This window comes from Geotrypetes seraphini, chromosome 5 (assembly GCF_902459505.1).
Source record: "Geotrypetes seraphini chromosome 5, aGeoSer1.1, whole genome shotgun sequence".
In the NCBI taxonomy this organism is placed as follows: Eukaryota; Metazoa; Chordata; class Amphibia; order Gymnophiona; family Dermophiidae; genus Geotrypetes; species Geotrypetes seraphini.
This window is the reverse complement of record NC_047088.1, coordinates 135,836,716-135,855,278: the sequence shown is the minus strand read 5'-3', so window position 1 is coordinate 135,855,278 and position 18,563 is coordinate 135,836,716. Positions and strand designations below refer to the sequence as shown.

The window sequence follows — 18,563 nt, the reverse complement described above, 5'->3', positions numbered from 1 at the left end:
TTCCCCAATGGTGGTCGCTTGGGGGAGGGCAGGGAGAAGTAAAGAAAGAAAGGGGGGACAGAGAGACAGAAAGAAAGAAGGGAAACGGGACACAGACACAAAGGGGCATGGAGAGAGGAAGGGCGGGTATGGAGAAAGAAAAAAAGAAAGGGGGCACGGAGAGAGAGAGAAAGACAGACATATAGAAAGAATGGGGGCATGGATAGAGAGAAAGAAGGGGACAGGGTGAAAGAAATAAAAAGTTGGGGGAGGGAAGGAGACAGATGGTGCCGGGATATGAACTTTGGATTCCTAAACCATGGGGAAGCGCTACAAGGACTTCAGGGACCAGACGGACTCCATCTGACCAGTAGGGGTAAGAACGTCTTCGGACACCGACTAGCCCGCCTGCTTCACAGGGCTTTAAACTAGGTAAGTCGGGGGAGGGTACCCATTCACATATTAGTGCAGAAAGGAATTATCCTGATGAGGTGAGTCGAAACTCCGCTTCCATGTCCAAGGTAAGTACTCACATTGCAAACAGTTCTTTAGGAGTCACACCGACTCGGGTAGGATACGCCTCACAGGGACTTAGCAAACACAAGATATGGAGGGCCATGTATGTCAATGCACACAGTTTAGGTAACAAAATTCTAGAATTGGAGGCTGAAATAAGGAATGCCGACCTAGATGTGGTGGCAATATCTGAAACTTGGTTCACGGACTCACATGGGTGGGATATGGCTATACCGGGCTACAATCTACTTCGTCAGGACAGAGAGGGCAGGTTAGGAGGGGGGATAGCTCTACACATTAAAGAGGACATCAAAACCACCAGGATCACAGATGTCAAGTACACCGGGGAGTCCCTCTGGGTAAACCTGGCAAGAGGCAGAGAAAAATGCTTGTATCTAGGTGTGGTATACAGACCCCCAAGACAACTGGAAGACATGGACGCAGAATTAATTGAAGACATAGAGAATATCACTCTACAAGAAGCAGTACTGCTAGGGGACTTCAATATGCCTGATGCAGACTGGAACTCATTTTCAGCGACAACCAGCGGTAGCAGGAGGCTCTTAACCTCCATAAAGGGAGCACGTCTCAAACAAATGGTGACGGAGCCCACTAGGGCCCAGGCGATCATCGACCTGGTACTCACCAACGGGGAAAGCGTCTCAGAGGTCTCAGTAGGAGATACGCCAGCCTCCAGCGACCACAACATAGTATGGTTCAACCTTAGGAAAGGCTTCCCTAGATCAAACACGAAAACAAAGGTACTCAATTTCCAGGGCACAGACTTCGCACGCATGGGAGATTTCGTCCATCGGACGCTGCAGGACCAAGCGGAGACCGATGATGTAGAAGCTAAGTAGTTAACACTGAAATCAACCATACATGAAGCAACTAGCCGCTTCATAAAATCAGTAAATAAACGACAAAGAAACAATAAACCCCAATGGTTCACCATGGAGATCTCGCACCTCATTAAGGAGAAGAAAAAAGCGTTTCTCTCCTACAAGCGCACAGAGAAAAGAGAGGCAAAGGTAGGATATAGGACCAGGTCTACAGCGGTCAAAATGGCAGTTAGGGAGGCAAAACTTCGAGTGGAAGAAATTCTGGCAAAAAACATTAAAAAGGGGGACAAATCCTTCTTCAGGTATATTAGTGACAGAAAAAGGAACACAGGCGGGATAGTACACCTTAGAAGACCGGACGGAAGTTACGTGGAAGCAGATTCCGATAAAGCCGAACTACTGAATGAATACTTCTGCTCAGTCTTCACCTGTGAGGCACCGGGACACGGTCCACAGTTGAAGGCAACACAAAGCACAGAAGACCCGTTTCAGAATTTTGAGTTCACACCGGGTGAAGTTTACAGTGAACTGGCAAGACTCAAGGTGAACAAAGCCATGGGACCAGACAATTTGCACCCAAGAGTGCTCAGAGAATTGAGCGATGTCCTGGCGAAACCGTTGGCTGAGCTATTCAATCTCTCCCTAAGTAAGGGGAAAGTTCCCCTGGACTGGAAATTAGCTAATGTCGTTCCTCTGCATAAAAAGGGTTGCAGGGCAGAGGCTGCGAATTATAGACCAGTGAGTCTCACATCAATAGTGTGCAAACTCATGGAAGCACTAATTAAAAGCAAATTGGACACGATCTTGAATGAAGGGAATCTTCGGGATCCCAGTCAGCATGGATTCACCAAGGGTAGGTCCTGCCAATCCAATCTCATCAGCTTCTTTGACAGGGTAACAAGAAAGTTGGACTTGGGAGAGTCTTTGGACATCGTGTACCTGGACTTCAGTAAAGCTTTTGACAGTGTCCCACACCGCAGGCTGCTAAGCAAGATGGAATCGATGGGGTTAGGAGAGACACTAACTGTATGGGTCAATGATTGGCTGAGTGGCAGACTTCAGAGGGTGGTGGTTAATGGTACCCTCTCTAAAACATCGGAGGTGACCAGTCACCGTTATTCAGCGAGAAGGCAGGTCTAGTGCCTGTTGCCACTGTGACGCCAGGGTCCACTGAGGAATGCGAAGATGAAGTCTGGCAAGAGGAGTGACATGAACCGTGGAAGCCATGTGACCGAGTAGAACCATCATCTGACAGGCAGAGAGGGTTGAAAGACAAGACACCTGTTGGCAGAGTCGAACGAGGGTCTCTTGTCGATTCAATGGAAGGAAGGCCCTCATGGCGACATTGTCCAGAGTCGCGCCAAAAAATTGCAGAGACTGGGCAGGGATCAATTGAGATTTGGGAAAGTTGACATGGAAACCCAGACTTTGAAGAAATGTAATAGTCTGATGGGTCGCTGCAATAACCTCTGGAAGAGAAGGGGCCTTGATAAGCCAATCGTCGAGGTAAGGGAACACTTGAAGACCTTGAGACCGTAGAGCCGCAGCCACTACAACCAAGCACTTTGTGAACTTTGCGATATCGGGACTCCAACTTCGATGGGATAGCCGTGACAGAGTAAGGAGTCTCCATATTTCTCATGAAGGTCTGCTTAAGGACCGGAGTCATGGGCAACCGCAAAGTCTCCTTGGGAGGATGTGAGAGTTCCATGTCTGCCAAGTATTCCGGGGTGTATTTGGAATCTGAGTGCAAGTCCAGATGAAGAGCCTGCCCCATGTCAAAGACAAACTTGGCAAATGAAGAGGACTTCGAAGTCGAAGCCTCCTCGGGAGAGGCAGAACGGGATCGAGGAACCACCGAATAAGATGGGGAAGCCTCACAGGAGTACTGAGACACCGGCTCCGACTCCAAGTGCACTGTCACTGAAGAAGCTCCACTCCCAGTTTGTGGCGGGGTGACAGAATGTTTCCTCAGAGCCCGGGACCGAGGAGGAGTCAGCAACAACTGCGGATTGGTGAGAGACAACTCCGACACCCGCAGGGGTCCCACGGCGCGAGCCGTCGGGGAACGGCCCCATCTCGGAGGAGAATTCCGGGCGCGCTTAGCCAGCCGCCGGAACGAGGCCGAATCGGGCTTCGACCGGTGCTTCAACTCCTGGAGCCCCGAGGGCGAAGAACGTCTCGAGACCCGGGGCGAGGACTCCGACGAGGAAGAGAGACGCCTGGACCGGCGCATCTTGCCCCAAGGCGCCCCGACGCGAGGCTCAGGCTGGTCTGGCGCACGCAAGGTCGGGGCCGGGTGCAGATGGGCCAACGCAGAGGAAAGCTCCGAGGAGATCATCGCCTGGAGCATGTCATGAAAAACGGGCACCGATAGCATCGAGGGCATGTCGGACGCCGCAGTGCACTCCACCGAGAATGACCTCGAGACGGAGTATTCCCGCGTGGTGGAGGCAAGCTCCGAAGACTTCGAGGGCTTAGCCGGAGCCATAGGCAAGGAACTCCCACCATGCCCGGCCGGAGTCCCCGAGGATGGCTTCTTCGCCGGTGTAGAACCTGAGGGAGGAAGAGGGGACTTACCCGGAGCCGAGGGCTTCGACGTCGCGGTCGAGGTCTTCGGGGCTGAAGATAGTCGAGGCAGGACTGAGGTCGTTGAGGCCGAGGTCAAAGTTGAGGCCGAGACCGAGGGCTGCTCTACTGCAAAGAGGTCCGCCATACGGGCCCGACGGCGGCGTAGAGCACGATGTTGAAAAGTAGCACACCGGGAGCAGGAATCAGTGGGATGATCAGCCCCCAGGCACAAGATGCACCACCGATGGGGATCGGTGATCGACAACAGCCAATCATACCGGGTGCACTTTTTAAAACCGGTCAAGGGCCGGGACATAAAGAAATAAAGAGACAGCGGCCAACGAGGCCACTCGGTCGCTACAACCCGGGAGCCCCCGAGCACCAAAAACACGCAACTTGCGTACAGGAACAAAACAATAAACGATCAATAATGTGCACAGCGACTCACTGTTCAAAACAATAAAGCTGCGGTGCTAGAAGGCACTTGGCGGAGAGACCAAAAACAGGATTTTCTGGCTCCGCGAAAACGAAATAACTGGAGACCACGAGGAGGTGTGTGTGCTTTCAACTTCGGCACAGAGCTGCCCCTAAGCAGTAGTTTAGCGCGGTTTCATGAGGCATCCTCGGGCCTTTGCTAGGCCGGCCCACATCGCATCATCGAAGCCGAAGTTAAAAGCACATAGAGCTGCCGCTGCTGGTCTGGAGGTGCGGAGACAAGGCAGGAAGCATACGCGGCAGGAGTACCGGCACAGCGACGGCAACAGGAAGTTGCAAGTCAGCTGACGCCGGCACCTTTCATTACGGCGGGGACCCGAATCCTTCGCGGACCGGTGGTTGAAGAACTGTGCTTTAGAACACTGCCTATTGAAATCCTTGATAAAGAGCAAGGAGAGATTCTCAAAACTGCTTTGCAACAACTACTAATTACAATGTTCTGCAGCAAACAGTACATTGTACAGTCAAGATCAGATTTAAGAACACAACTCCATAAGCAAAGAAAAGTGGGAAGTAAAGTCCCTCAAAAAAATGGAGAGAGATTCCTAAACCCGTTTTTGGATGCCTTCAGAATTTAACACCAGGGGTCTCTAGGTCTACCTACTCCAAAGAACTTAGCTTTTAAGTGGCCATTATGAGCACAAGCAGTATCATCAACCAAGGAGGTAAATTAGTCCTTGGGGTGAGTGGGTGGGGGGTCAGCTACTCTTCACTAAAGGCAAAAAAAAGGAAATAAAACGTGACCAAGGAAACAGAGTATGGATAGATTTTTTTTTTTTCAGTTTAACTGTAAACGCTTAGAACTCTGACCTAAATTACAACGGTAGGGATTATTTTGCACAAGTATTAATTAGACTGAAACAGAACCCTACATACAACCCTTTTTCCTTTCCTGCTTCTCATCCACAACCTTATATACACCTAGAACACTACTACCTACATTTCCCCGAGTCTTTTGGATAGGCATCCCCCCATGCCTGTTAGTTTTTGAGACATATCCACATTAATTACTTTTCTGCTTATATACATATAATAATTGTGTCCTGTAAAAACTAGAAGTGTACGATCTCTTCAGACTGCCTTACTTACCAACTCGCCCGTTAATGTTTAAAATTCCCCGAAGCAGTTTATGGAAGGAGAGGCTAGCACGGAGAATTACTATTGGTTAGAGAGAAGCAGGAACAAAGCTTTCCATTGGCTGTCAACTTGGCTCTTCAATGCTGGGTCGTGATGTTCCAGTAGAACCCAATCCCAAATCGAATGGATACATGCGAGATCAGATGCACTGCAGACTAGAGCAGACCTTTGCACACATTTTTTTAACCCCCCCTCCCCCCAAACCCAGCTATTTACCATCCAGTGTCATATCGCGGGGGCTCTCGGAATCAGTGCGGAGGGAGAGATCTGGAGGAACGGACGATCAGGCTAATTAGCAAAAGCCACAGTGGCCTCCTCCCTCCTTAGCCATTAGGGAATGCAGAGCCGGGGGGCCTGAGCTGCAGGGAAAGCGGTAGAATAAGGGTCTGGGTAAAACAAGCTTAAAGGCGGGCTTGTCAATGCACGGACCTCCGATTTTTAAGGACGTGCAGTTTTAGACCCGTGAGGTCCGCGTTTTACCCCTTCCCGTTTATGGCGGGCTTGTCAATGCACGGACATCAGATTTTTAAGGACGTGCAGTTTTAGATCCGTGAGGTCCGCGTTTTACCCCTTCCCAGGGAAAAGTATTAGGATCCGTCAGCGCTAAAATCTCATCGAGGTCTGTCAGAGCTAGAGACTAGTGCTGGAGCGGCAGAGCAGAAGCCTTCGTATCTTATTATAGTTTACAGTAAGGGTACACTATAGTGAATCAGGCTTCCTGGATTACAGAGCGAAGAACCCAGTGTGTAACCGTAACTGATGCTGTATAGAAGGTCCCAGGAAAACAGAAACAATGGGAGGAAAGAAGATCAAAAAAGGCAGATCGGGATTAATATACACGGAAAGCTCATATATACAGGACAATCAAAAGCTCGCTTTCAAGTTAAAAACGAAAGGGCATTTAAAAGAAACCCCCCCCCCCTAAAAAGTCCTTGAGAAATGAAGTGCTCAGCGGGTGATTTTTCCATTTAAACTACAACTGGTACAATGCTAAACGCCTGTGTCGGGTCTGGGTAAAACCAGGATTTGCAGGATCTCCAGGATCCTCATAGACTTGTATTGAGATCCTGGTAAAATTGCAGGATTTCCCGGATTTTCCAGGATCCTGGTCCACCTTAACAGCAGACCTCTTCTTTTTTTGATTGCCACAGCTGCTGCTATGCATTTACTGGAGTCCCCTACAACGCCGTCTTCTCCTTCTCTGCCGGTCCCGCCCCTTATGACATTTTCTTATCTTCCTGTTTGGGCGGACCAGCAGAGAAGAAGACGTCAGCACTGGGACTCCCTGCAGAATGACAGCCAGAGGGGCAGTAAAAAATAGGCTATAACTTATCACACAGAGGAAAGAAAAAGAACAGCAATACTTTGGATTTAGAATTTCAGTAACCTGGTCAACCTTATTGAAACTAATTATTCAGATTTATTCAATTTTTTATATTGTTCACCCAGGGGAGCTCTGAATGGTTTACATCAGGGGTGCCCAATTAGTCGATTGCAATCAACCAGTAGATCGCAAAGGCAACGTGAGTCGATCGCGTTGCCTTTGCGATCTTTTTCTCCCTGCTGCTTCTCCAAGCCAGGCCTGGCGTGTACAAGCGCCGGACTCACAAGATTTCACCTCTGACGTCAATTCTGACGTCGGAGAAGAAGTTCTGGGACAGCCAATCGCTGCCTGGCTAGCCTGGAACATCCTCCCCAACGTTAGAATTGACATCAGGAGTGAAATCTTGTGGGCCCGGTGCTTGTACGCACCAGGCCTGGCTCAGGGAAGCAGCATGGAGAAATCGCGTTGGAGGTTTGGGGTGGGGGTAGGAAAAGAATCGGGGAAGTGGAGAAATTGGCACGATGGCAGGGGGACAGAGAAAGAAAGGCAGAAATAAAGAGAAGAGCAGGGGAAGAGAGAAAGAAAGGTATGCAGGCAGAGGAAGAGAGAAAGAAAGGCAGAAAGAAAGAAATAAGTATTGGCATTACAGAAGAAGGAAGTGCAACCAGAGGCTCATGAAATCACCAGACAAAAAGGAAGGAAAAATGATTTTATTTTCAATTTAGTGATCAAAATGTGTCCGTTTTGAGAATTTATATCTGCTGCCTATATTTTGCACTGTGGCCCCCTTTTACTAAACCGTAATAGCAGTTTTTAGTGCAGGGAGCCTATGAGCATCGAGAGCAGCGCAAGGCATTCAGTGCAGCTCCCTGTGCTAAAAAACGCTATCGCGGTTTAGTAAAAGGGAAGGGGGTATATTTGTCTATTTTAGTATAGTTGTTACTGAGGTGACATTGCATATTTTAAAGTCATCTGCCTTAACCTCTGGAAAAAACTCCGAATTCAAATGATAATTAACATTTTCTCTGTGTACAGTGTGTTTTGTGTGTTTTTTTTATTTTATTGTTGGTAGATCATTTTGACTTGGTCATTTTAAAAGTAGCTTGCAAGCTGGTTTACATGAATTTATTCAGGTACTCAAGCATTTTTTCCTGCATGTCCTGGTGGGGCTTACAATCAATCTAATGTACCTGGGGCAATGGAGGGGGGGTTAAGAGACTATCCCAGGGTCACAAGGAGCAGTCTGGGTTTGTACCCACAACCTCAGCGTGCTGAGGCTGTAGATTTAACCACAATGCCACATGCTCCCCTAGGCAAGTTAATGTTATTGTCTTTTAAACAGTGCAGCAGGATGTAGCTCCTCCTCCTTCCATTAATATTTCTAAACCTGCAGCAGGAGAAGATCAACACCTTCTGGATGGACTAATGTGTGAGACTGTTGAAAAGGTGGAATCTGTCTTCTACCAGAAAATGCTTGGGTTCAAAATTAACATGAATCCAAGGTGCACTATAGATTATTGTCCTCTCCCCATGTTTCTTGGACATGAGTTTTTCAACTTTAACCCAGAATGTAAATTTGCTTCAGACATCCTGTAAAAGAAGTGCAAAACGCTTCTGCCTGCAGTTACACCAGCTGCAACACGGTTTTGCTTTTTGTGTGGCTTTGAGGGATATCTGACTGTAGGGTTACGAGACATCCAAGTTCCCCGGAAATGCCCTCCTTTTGAGGACATCTGGAGATCCGGATGGCTTTTGAAAACCCGGCAAGCAGTGGGGGCATGGTTAGGGTGGGATTGTCGGCGGGATTGGGACATGATGGGGCAGGAATGGGTGAAACTGGGCGAGTCTAGGGGGTCCAGATTTCCAAATGGGTAATCTGGTAACCCTACCTGAGTACACCCCAGCCCTCTCATTCTGGCTCTAGCATAGACTATGCCACCTGGCCTCCTTTAAATAGTATCAAAAATTGGTTGACAGAACACGCTGGGAGTAAGAGCAGATTGCCCTCCAAAACATAGAGGGCACAATATTCTGTACCAAGATATTGCAATTCAGACCCCAGGAAGGGCTGCATCTATCTGGTTTCAGCACCCTCAACCACCTATAAGGCAGGAAACATCCATTCCATACACTCTTTCCCTATCAAAAGCACAGGATATACCAGGATCCTAGAATTCTGACCCCAGGAACGGCTGCATCTATCTGGATTCAGCACCCTTAACCACCTACAAGGCAGGAAACATCCAGTCTATGCACTCTTTCCCCATCAAAAGCACAGGATATGCCAGGATATGTCAGGATGTACCAGGATCCTGCAATTCTGACCCTAGGAAGGGCTGCATCTATCTGGATTCAGCACCCTTAACCACCTATAAGGCAGGAAACATCTAGTCTATGCACTCTTTCCCTGTCAAAAGCACAGGATATGCCAGGATGTTTCAGGATTTGCAGGATATCCAGGATCTAGCAGGATCTTTTAGGATCCTACAATTCTGACCCCAGAAAGGGCTGCATCTACAGTGGATCCGTTCCAGGAGCATGCTCGTAATCCAAAATGCTTGTTTATCAAAGCGAGTTTCCCCATAGGAAATAATGGAAACTCGTTTTGATAGGTTCCCCCCCGAGGCCAGCAGCGCTGGTCCCCCCCCCCCACAAGAACCGGCATTGCTCCCCCCGAAGGCCCCCCCCGCGAACCGACACCCTCCCCCCCGTGATCCGGCACCCCCCGCCGCGACCTGAGGTCCCCCAACCCACCTGAACCCTCTTCTTACTTTAGTGTAGCCTCCGCACCGGCACCGGCACCAGTATGTCCTGTGCGTTGGTGCCGGTGCCCGAAGATCTGCCTCCTGTGCTGGACCTTAAGCATGTGCGCATGCTCAAGGCCTGAGAGTTCACGTTCTTGCCCCAGCAGACACTAATAATTACCACCCTCCCTCCTTCCCTCCCTCGCATACCTGTTCCCTGGTGGTCCAGCATGTATCCTGCACTGAAATCCTCCCAAAGATTGTAAAAGTAGTAGCCAGCAGCGCACTCGGGCTGGCACACAGGAGCAAGCTTTTCGTGCTGTCGGCTGGCCCTACACCGCTCTTTGATAGGCTGCCACAAGTTCTCGCGGTTTTCATGGCAGCCTATCAAGGAGTGATGCAGGGCCGGCCAGCAGCATGAAAAGCTCGCTCCTGTGTGCTGTCCCGGGTGCACCGCTGGCTACTACCTTTACAAAGGAGGATTTCAGTGCGGGATACACGCATCATAGGAAATCCTTCATGTGCTTTAAATTGATATTTTTCTTTTGTGCCGTATTCAAATAGTGTACAAAAATAATATAATGTGTATACACTGTAGCCACTGGGGTCCCAAGGAACAGGTAACAGCGCCTCAAGTGGCCTCAGGCAAAATCAATCTAGGCGTGCTGCTCAGGATGGAGATAGCCCTACAGATCCAACATTATCAAAGAATACAAAACACAAAAACCTTGTTGCAAAAATTCCCAACATGGTTTTATTGGTCAGAATGTACCAAGGCACCAAGTGAAAATCAAGATCAGGAAAAAGAAACTTCATGGAAAAATCCTGTGCAACATCCAGGATTTCCCTGCATATTTCACTCTAAGCAAAAACTTTACTTTTCCTCATAAACAGTTTCTTCTCTTAAGTTCTCTCCTTAGCCTGCCCAGTACAGGATACAGGTAAGTTTAGCATATAAGCTTTAACAGTCCAAGCACTCAAAACAGAAAAAAAAATACGGAAGCCTCCAGCTGCAAAAGCAGTGCTGGGGCCAGGAGAGTTGCCCAAGTTTGCCTTTTAAAAGCTTATCAAAAATAGCTTCCAAAAATGCCGCCCAGTTTGTGGCAAACTTCTCCCTCATCAGGCAAAACTCAGCTTCCTGGTAAACTCTGGCTACAAAATATAAAAAAAACAAAACTTTACAGCCAAGAAACTGCAGTGCACAATCAGAGAAAAGAAAAACACAATCCTTTTCTTCAGGACACAAACTGGTGCCCCACCCCCACACAGAGTCCAAAACTCTTGTGGGTTTTCTCAAGCACTGCAAACTTAATATTAGCACCACAGATAGTCCTGTTCAGCCAGCAAACAAAAAGAACATTCAAAAAGAAAATCTGTAGACAGGCAGTATTCCTTTCAATGTCCAAACATCACAGCAGCAGCACAACACAGTTCTTTAGCAGGGCTTGGCAGACAAACTCAAGTCCATTAATTCTACCTCAGGAATCAGCTCCTCTTGAAATTCCATCGGCTTCTCCTAGACTTGTGCTGCAAGCTCTGGAGTGGAACCAGCTTCATCCTCCTCCATAGGGTCCAAGGCATTACCCTGGCCTAGACTGGCATCTTTCTCTTTAGGGAGAGTTCTTCCTCTCTTCCCTAACTTCTCTAACAATGTAGAGAAATCAGTAAGCTTTTCAGAGTGAGAACCACGCCCTGACTTGGCTGAGCGTGCGCTCACCTTTGGCTCCCATGTATGCTGGGGAAATTGCAGGGCTTCGTACAAGTAGGATCTGACTTAAATGTTGTTTCTAGGTCTGCTTGGAGGTGTTATGTTACTGGGGAGGGTTTCCATATCCTCCCATTCTGAATCTGAAAAGTTGTCAGTCTCTGCCCCTGTCTTCTCTGAATATTCAGTGTGTTTTATCTGAGACTGAGGATTAACCTAAGGAATCACATTTTTGGGCTTGATCCTACCCTTTTTAGGAAATTTAACCGAGACCACGGCAGGCACGTAGCCTGACTGGTCATAACATACTCTCCCTGTGAATATCACATGAAACTATTTGTGAGAAGCCAAATAAATTCAGTAAGAAATGAGTTGGCTGTACTTAGCTTTAAGAGTCTGGGCTGAGCGTCAGTGTGACTTGCACATTATCTGCAGCAATTTCAACTTCGCAACACTCGCTCTACAGAGCTCCATTTTGATTGTCAAAATAAGTCCATAGAAACTGACTGAGGAACAAAATGATAATAGTCAATAAGACCCAAACATTCAAATTATTGTATTCCATTTAATAGAATTGTTCAATCCATTCGGTTTGAAAGAGTTCAATTCAAAAATCCAGAATTGTTCACGCAACTGTATATGGGCCATTTTATTTCTGATGTAATGTTCAGGAATCTGTTCCATCACAAACCAGTGTAGTTAATCAAATCTATGTCCCTGTTTCAAGCAGTGGGGCACCATAGGGGCCGTTGTAGTTGAAGTATGTAATTTGCTCCTATGATCCAATAATCTTGTATTGATCTTTCTTATGTTCTTATGTGCAACCTCCATATAACAAGTCACACGGGCAAAAGATTACATGAATGACCCTCTTGGAATTGCATGTGATAGTATGGTGTAGATGATAGATTTTCTGAGTTTTAGGGTGAACCCAATCTGTGCCGCATATAGAATTGACACATATGGAACAAGTACTACAGGGGCTATGTCCTCCGTTTACTCCTTGGTTAGAAGAATTTGTTATTCCGTATGCCTATTAAACATTAGTCAGATTTCTAGGGCAATTGAATGCCATTGTAAGGACCGTTGGAGAAGGCTCTATGCATAGCTAACACATGCCAGTGTCATTTTATTATCTTGGCCACAGTTCCAGCTCTTTTGGAATATGTAATAACATAAACATGTTTCAGTTGGTTGTTTGGAACGAGGCTGTAATAGCCATTGTTGATTAGTATGTAAGGCATGTAAGTATGCTTGTTTGATTGTCCATTCTAGATATCTTCTTGCTTGAAATCTTCTTTGTAATATATGGGCTTGTTTTTTGTATTCTGTAACTGAAGAACAAATTTTACGAATTCTTAAAATTGACTAATAGGTAAAGCTTGTTTCAGTTTAGTAGGGTGACAGCTAGTGTAGTGCAGATACGTGTTGCACAGCAGTACATAAACACCTGCAGGTGGGCGGGCCTTAGGCGCCTGGCCCAATCAGGCCTTAAGGCCCATAATTTGGAGGATGGCTTGGGACCCGTCCGTCCATCCAACTAATGTAAGTGAACGGGGGGGGGGGGGGTGGTCAGGTGGTCACAAGGATCGGGGGGGCCAATCGGGGATTCGGGGGGACGGTCATGGGGGAGTGCGTCATGGGTAAGAGGGCCTGGGATCCCTCCTGCCCATATTGTAAAGAGGGTGGGGGGGGGGTCGCCATGGACAGGAGGGCCTGGGATCCCTCCTGCCCGTATTGTAAGGGTAGTGGGGGGTCGCGGGGCTCGTGCCTCGGCAGGAAGGTTGGGCTTCCTCCTGCCATTATTGGTTTGGGAGTAGGGAGTGGATCGCGGCAGGAGACATTGGACATCTCTCCTGCTGCTATCACCCCTCCCCCCAAACTGCCACGAACCGCGGCATGAGAGATTGGGCATCTCTCCTACCGCGGATCGTGGCAGTTCGGGGTGGGGCAATCGCAGCAGGGGAGATGAGGCATCTCTCCTGCTGCGATCATTGCGGTGAGGGGTGTGCAGGTTCTTATACCTGTTTTGACTTGGTTTAAGTCAAAACGTATAAGTTCCGACTGGGCAACCTGCCTAAGTTTTTAGATATACTTGCTATACGACTATGGGTAGGTCGGCCCACCTCCCACCCTTTCCCCTTCTAAAAACGCCTCTTTTCGCTCTAGGCGTTTAGAGGCAGGGGAAAGGCCTGCTGGTTTTAGATACGTCTAAAACCAGCTTTGATTATCGGTACTTGGACAATCTGGCTTTTTGATTATCCAAGTATCAATTTAGGTCACTTTTTGGACATTTTTTTGTTATTATTATGAGCCCCAGATTGTAGAGTGTGTGGTGCAATGGTTAGAGCCACAACCTCAACACCCTGCAGTTATGGGTTCAAATCCCGCACTGCTCCTTGTAACCCTGGGCAAGTCACTTAATCCCCATTGCTCCAGGTACATTAGAAAGAGTGTGAACCCACAAGACAGATAGGGAAAAATGTACTTGAATGTAAACCATTTAGGCAATAAGTGGTATGTAAAGACTTAAATAAATATGATCTTATGTGTTAAAACTCCTAATTTGAAAAGTTTGCAAGCTAATTGGTAGCCAATGCAAGCTGATCAACAAATCTTGCATTCATAACCAACAGTTTTGCAGCAGAATTTTGCAATAACTAAATTTTTTTTAAGTGTTTGTCTAAGCATCCTAAGTATATTATATTACAGTAATCAAATTGAAGTAAAAAATAAGTGCCCACATTAAGATTCAGAAGGGTCCTAAAGAAAAGTATTTTCTAATGTTGTATAATTGATGTTATTTCGAAAAAACCTTTGCATCAAATGAGTTATGTGGATTTCAAATTTCAAGCACAGGTCAAAAATTATCCACAAAATTTTAAGTGGTCTAATGTTTTATCTAATATGTTGCCTTTTCGCTGATCTAGCCAAAAGATTTTAGTTTTATCTTTATTTAGCTTCAATAATTTAGTTATTCAATGTTGCTGGGATTAACAGAGTAATATGTAATGTAATGTAATGTAATTTATTTCTTATATACCGCTAAATTCCATTAGGATTCTAAGCGGTTTACAGAAAATAGACAATAGGGTGCATTAAAATTATAAGTAAGATAGGTACTTAGAAATTCCCTTACTGTCCCGAAGGCTCACAATCTAACTAAAGTACCTGGGAAAATGACAATTAGTAGAGTAATGAAGAAATAAAAATAGAGATAGATGAGAAAAATAAGAAAATAAACATTCTAATAAGACTACAATGATCTAAAGGACTTTGAAAGGTTGAAAAGAGGGGAGATAGGAAATAGAAGCATATATATGAAAAATTACTCTCAATTGTACTAATACTGTCCCCAGTGTACTCATCAAGACATTGAAACGAATTGGGGATAATGGTGATCCCTCTTGGTTTCTACAATTCAGAGACCAAGAATGTGACCATTTTGTTGGCCTTCATCTACAGACGATCTTAAAGACACGACTTCCCCTTGGAGCGAAGGTTTTTCTTTTTTATCACTTTATCTCTTTGGGACTTTCTAGGGGTAATTCCCTGTTGCTGAAGAAGGCTTTTTATTTATCTCGTAAATGTATCTTCTTGTTATGGAGGCAGGCCGAGGTGCCTACCCTCACAATGTGGAAAAATGAACTGTTTACTTTGCTGAAGTATGAATATTTGGATACTAAAAAGAGTGGCCCTGGTCAATGGAGGAAATTCTGAGCGGTTTGGGCTCCGGTCTGGGACAATTTGTCTCCGGGTGCCCGAAGTGCCCTTCTGAATTTCTGACACTGGAGTGCTTGGGGGGTGAGGGGTGGGGTTGGGGGGGGGTTTGGGGAGTGGGTTATTCTTGGCCTTTGCTGTGTATCTTTTGTCTCCGCGCAGAAACCACGCGGTAGACCCTCTAGTCTGGTGTTTTGATTTGTTCCTGGTTCTTTGTCCTCAGATTGTGGTTTACTTCTTTGTATTCTTCTTTTCTTAATAAAAGAAAATTTAAAATTAAAAAAAAAAAAAAATGTTGCCTTATATGTTCTATGCAAAAACTCTTTAAATCATTGTAATACATTATCATGTATACCAAATCATGTAATAAGTGAAGAAGTAAAGTATGTTCTACCAAGTTAAAAGCACATGGCAAGTCAAATTGTAATTCTTGGTGACTAAAGAGATGATTAATATCTTGATGTTAGAGTTCATAAAAGTGTTTCTGTACTATAATCTTTTTTAAAACTAGATTAATTGATTCAGATATTCTGGCTCTTGGATAGCTAAAATAGCTTCTTGGATTTTTATCATTAATAGAATATTAGCTACTGGTTTGTAAATTGATGTATCATATCTATTGCCTGTTTAATGTCTAATCTAAATCTTGATTTTATATACTGTCATCTCCTAAAAATTAGGGGCTCGGCTCGATTTACATAAAATTTCTAAAATACAGGGAATCAATTAACAAACCAAAGCATAAAAAAATTACTGAAAAGCAATAGGTTGTAAACACTCCTTGACATTGCTACCCAAGAACTATTGGAATAGCATTGTTTTCATAGATTGGATTAAGAATTATTTCACTTTACTGAGGTGGAAAAATACCTGATTTCAATATATCCATAGTCCATGAATAAAACTAAATAAAAAATTATGATTGGAGAATATCTCAATAAGGGCCCCTTTTATAAAGCTGTGGTAACGAGTTCCATTGCAGAACCAGTGAGAGCTTCAATCTGATGCTTGGCTGTATCTCCAGCTGTCATTTGGAAATTCATGCAGTGAGCTTGAGACCGGTGCAGTGTAGGGACCATGGTATTATTCTAAAAATGAGCACTAATATACAGGAAGCATCACTATGCAAAGACTCTAAAGTGAAAGGGACTATGTGGCTTTGACCCACCTCTGATGTAACTTCCTGTTTCTGCCTGGGTGAACTTTGGCAGAGAGAAAGTGCATTGGAGACTGCGATCCTCTGCAAAGCATGAGTATATTTTAAAATTAGGCCAGGAAGGTAAGGGGGATGCCAGACAGAGTAGAGAGAAGGGGAAGACATGTTGACACATGAGGTCTCCCTGAAGTGGATAAGAGGTACTTGTGACCTGGATTGGCCACTGTGCAAACAGGATACTGGGCTAACGTTTAAAAATGAGATAGAGTAGTTTTAAAACAAACCCCCTCTTTTACAAAGGTGCGCTATGCTTTTTAGCACACACTAAATATTAGCGTGCACTAAACACGTGCTCAATGCTAATGCATGCATGTTATCCTATGGATGCGTTAACGGTTAGCGCACGCATTGATTTAGCGTGCACTAAACATGTGCTAAAACACTTAGCGCACCTTTGTAAAAGAGGGCCTAAGATTGAGAGGAAAAAGCTGACAATTGCCCAGGAGCAGATGGTTTGGTATGGAGTATCCTTGAAGGATTATATTGAAACAGGATATTTAGGGAGTCCCAATAGAGAGATTTCAATAATGGTATAAGAAAACCAGGAATGTTTAAGAGGAAGGCAGCGTACAGGACTGAAATTATCCCGTCATCTTCTCAGCAGCCTGTAGATGCAAGAAAAAAACACAAACTGAAGTGTCTATATACAAATGCTAGAAGCCTAAAAAATAAGATACCAGAGTCAGTGGCGTAGTGAGGGAGGTTGGCACCTGGCATCACCATGCTATGTGCCCCCCCACTTTTTCCAGCCACTTGAGTGCCCTCCACCCGTGTACCTTATGAAATGTTCACTGGTGTGAGCAGTATCTTCCACCTGCTGCTCCCGCCAGCCTCGGCCCCTTTATGACATCATGTCCTAGTTCTATGACCAAGAAGTGATGCCATAAGGAAGCCAAAGCCATCATGAGCAGCAAATGGAAGATGCTGTTTGTGTTAATGAGCATTTAAAGAGGTATTTGGGGTTGGAGAGGTGCCAGCGCCCCCTGTGAGGATGGCGCCCAGGGTGGTCCGCACCCCCTCCATTATGCTACTGAGAAGAGTTAGATTATATGAGGGGGTGCTGAAAAGTTATCTGCCCATCCAAGAAGAGAATGACATGGATATGGTTTAGTCAATGACCTGAAACAATGTGAAAACATAGCATTTTGTTTCTGCAGATTGGCACTTAATGAAATAAGATAACACTCTTTTCAGCTATAGTGACAAAATAACACTCAGAATTTAGGAATTTGGTTGGTTGGGCTGAGAACTTCTCAGCACTCCCTCGTACAGTGAATAAAAGGACAGCATTACATTATATACATTACTTACCCAGGGGAGTGGCACGCTGAGAACACTCTCGTTCGTGGGGAAATTTTTCCTTTCAGCTATGCCGCATACAAAAAGAAAGGGCAGCGTTAGGTTGCCTACCTCCTCAACACCCGCGGCTGCCCACAACCAGCGAACGATTGAGCAGTGTCTAGTGGCACTTGCTCAGAGAACGGGTGCGTTTAGCCCTGCTACGGGAGAGATTCAGGGGACAGAGATCTCGCTCTCACCCGCACCGGATGTCCCGCCTCACTGTCCGGCTGAAGTTGCTGCCCTGGAAGCGGCGAACACAGTGGCTGGAGATGCCCCTGAGGTTCCTGTGGAGGAAGGGTCCATGGCAGATGAGCTTCTGCTGATGTTTACCAGCTCTGGGGAGTTATTCCCTGACAGAGAGGACACTTTGGTAGCCATCTTGAAGACGCTCCAGAGAGTGGATTTTATGACCAGCAAGACTTCAGAGAAGGTAAAAGCCTTGGGGATGAAGTTGGATAACTTCATTAAAAAAATCTGAACAAACCAATATTGAGACTAAGAATACTTTGACTAAAATACAAAATGAAGTACAATCCTTGCAAACCTATAAGATTGCTGCAATAAAGATAGTGTTTTGCTACACTGGAAAACAAAGAGTATAGAAAATTTCAACCGACGGTTAAACGTGAGGATTTAGAATTTTCCTAAAACTCTGGGTATTTCTTCATATGAGATGTTTAAAAAGTATGCAATGGAAATTTTGTCTTATTCCTCTGAACATATTCCACCATTGAATAAAATTTACTACCTTCCATTACCCAAAAAGTCTGCCCAAGAGCTTATGGAAGGAGAGAAGATACATGTTCCTCAGACAGACTTGAACAATATGGGGCTCATAATCTAAAGAGAAAAACATCCAAAAATCGGCCTAAGTCGGCACTTGAACGAACATTTCTCAAAAAAGTCCAAGCACCAAAAATAAAAATGGGTTTTGGACATATTTCTAAACGACCTAGGCCTTCATAGTGCCGCT

At 45.6% G+C, this 18,563-nt stretch overlaps 1 protein-coding gene across 2 annotated transcripts in view; it reads right to left on the bottom strand.

Moving 5' to 3' along the window:
• LOC117361634 overlaps positions 1-6,012 on the bottom strand; it is a 156,343-nt gene extending 150,331 nt beyond the window's left edge. Inside the window, exon 1 of one of the 2 annotated variants that reach the window (XM_033947254.1) lies at positions 5,493-6,012. Coding sequence is in view for 1 of the 2 variants with exons in the window: in XM_033947253.1 (XP_033803144.1) it covers positions 5,757-5,759 (3 nt within the window). In the remaining variant the exon portion in view is untranslated. The remainder of the gene's footprint in view (positions 1-5,492) is intronic. The other variant, XM_033947253.1, reaches the window with a different exon arrangement.
• Positions 6,013-18,563: the final 12,551 nt, after the last annotated feature.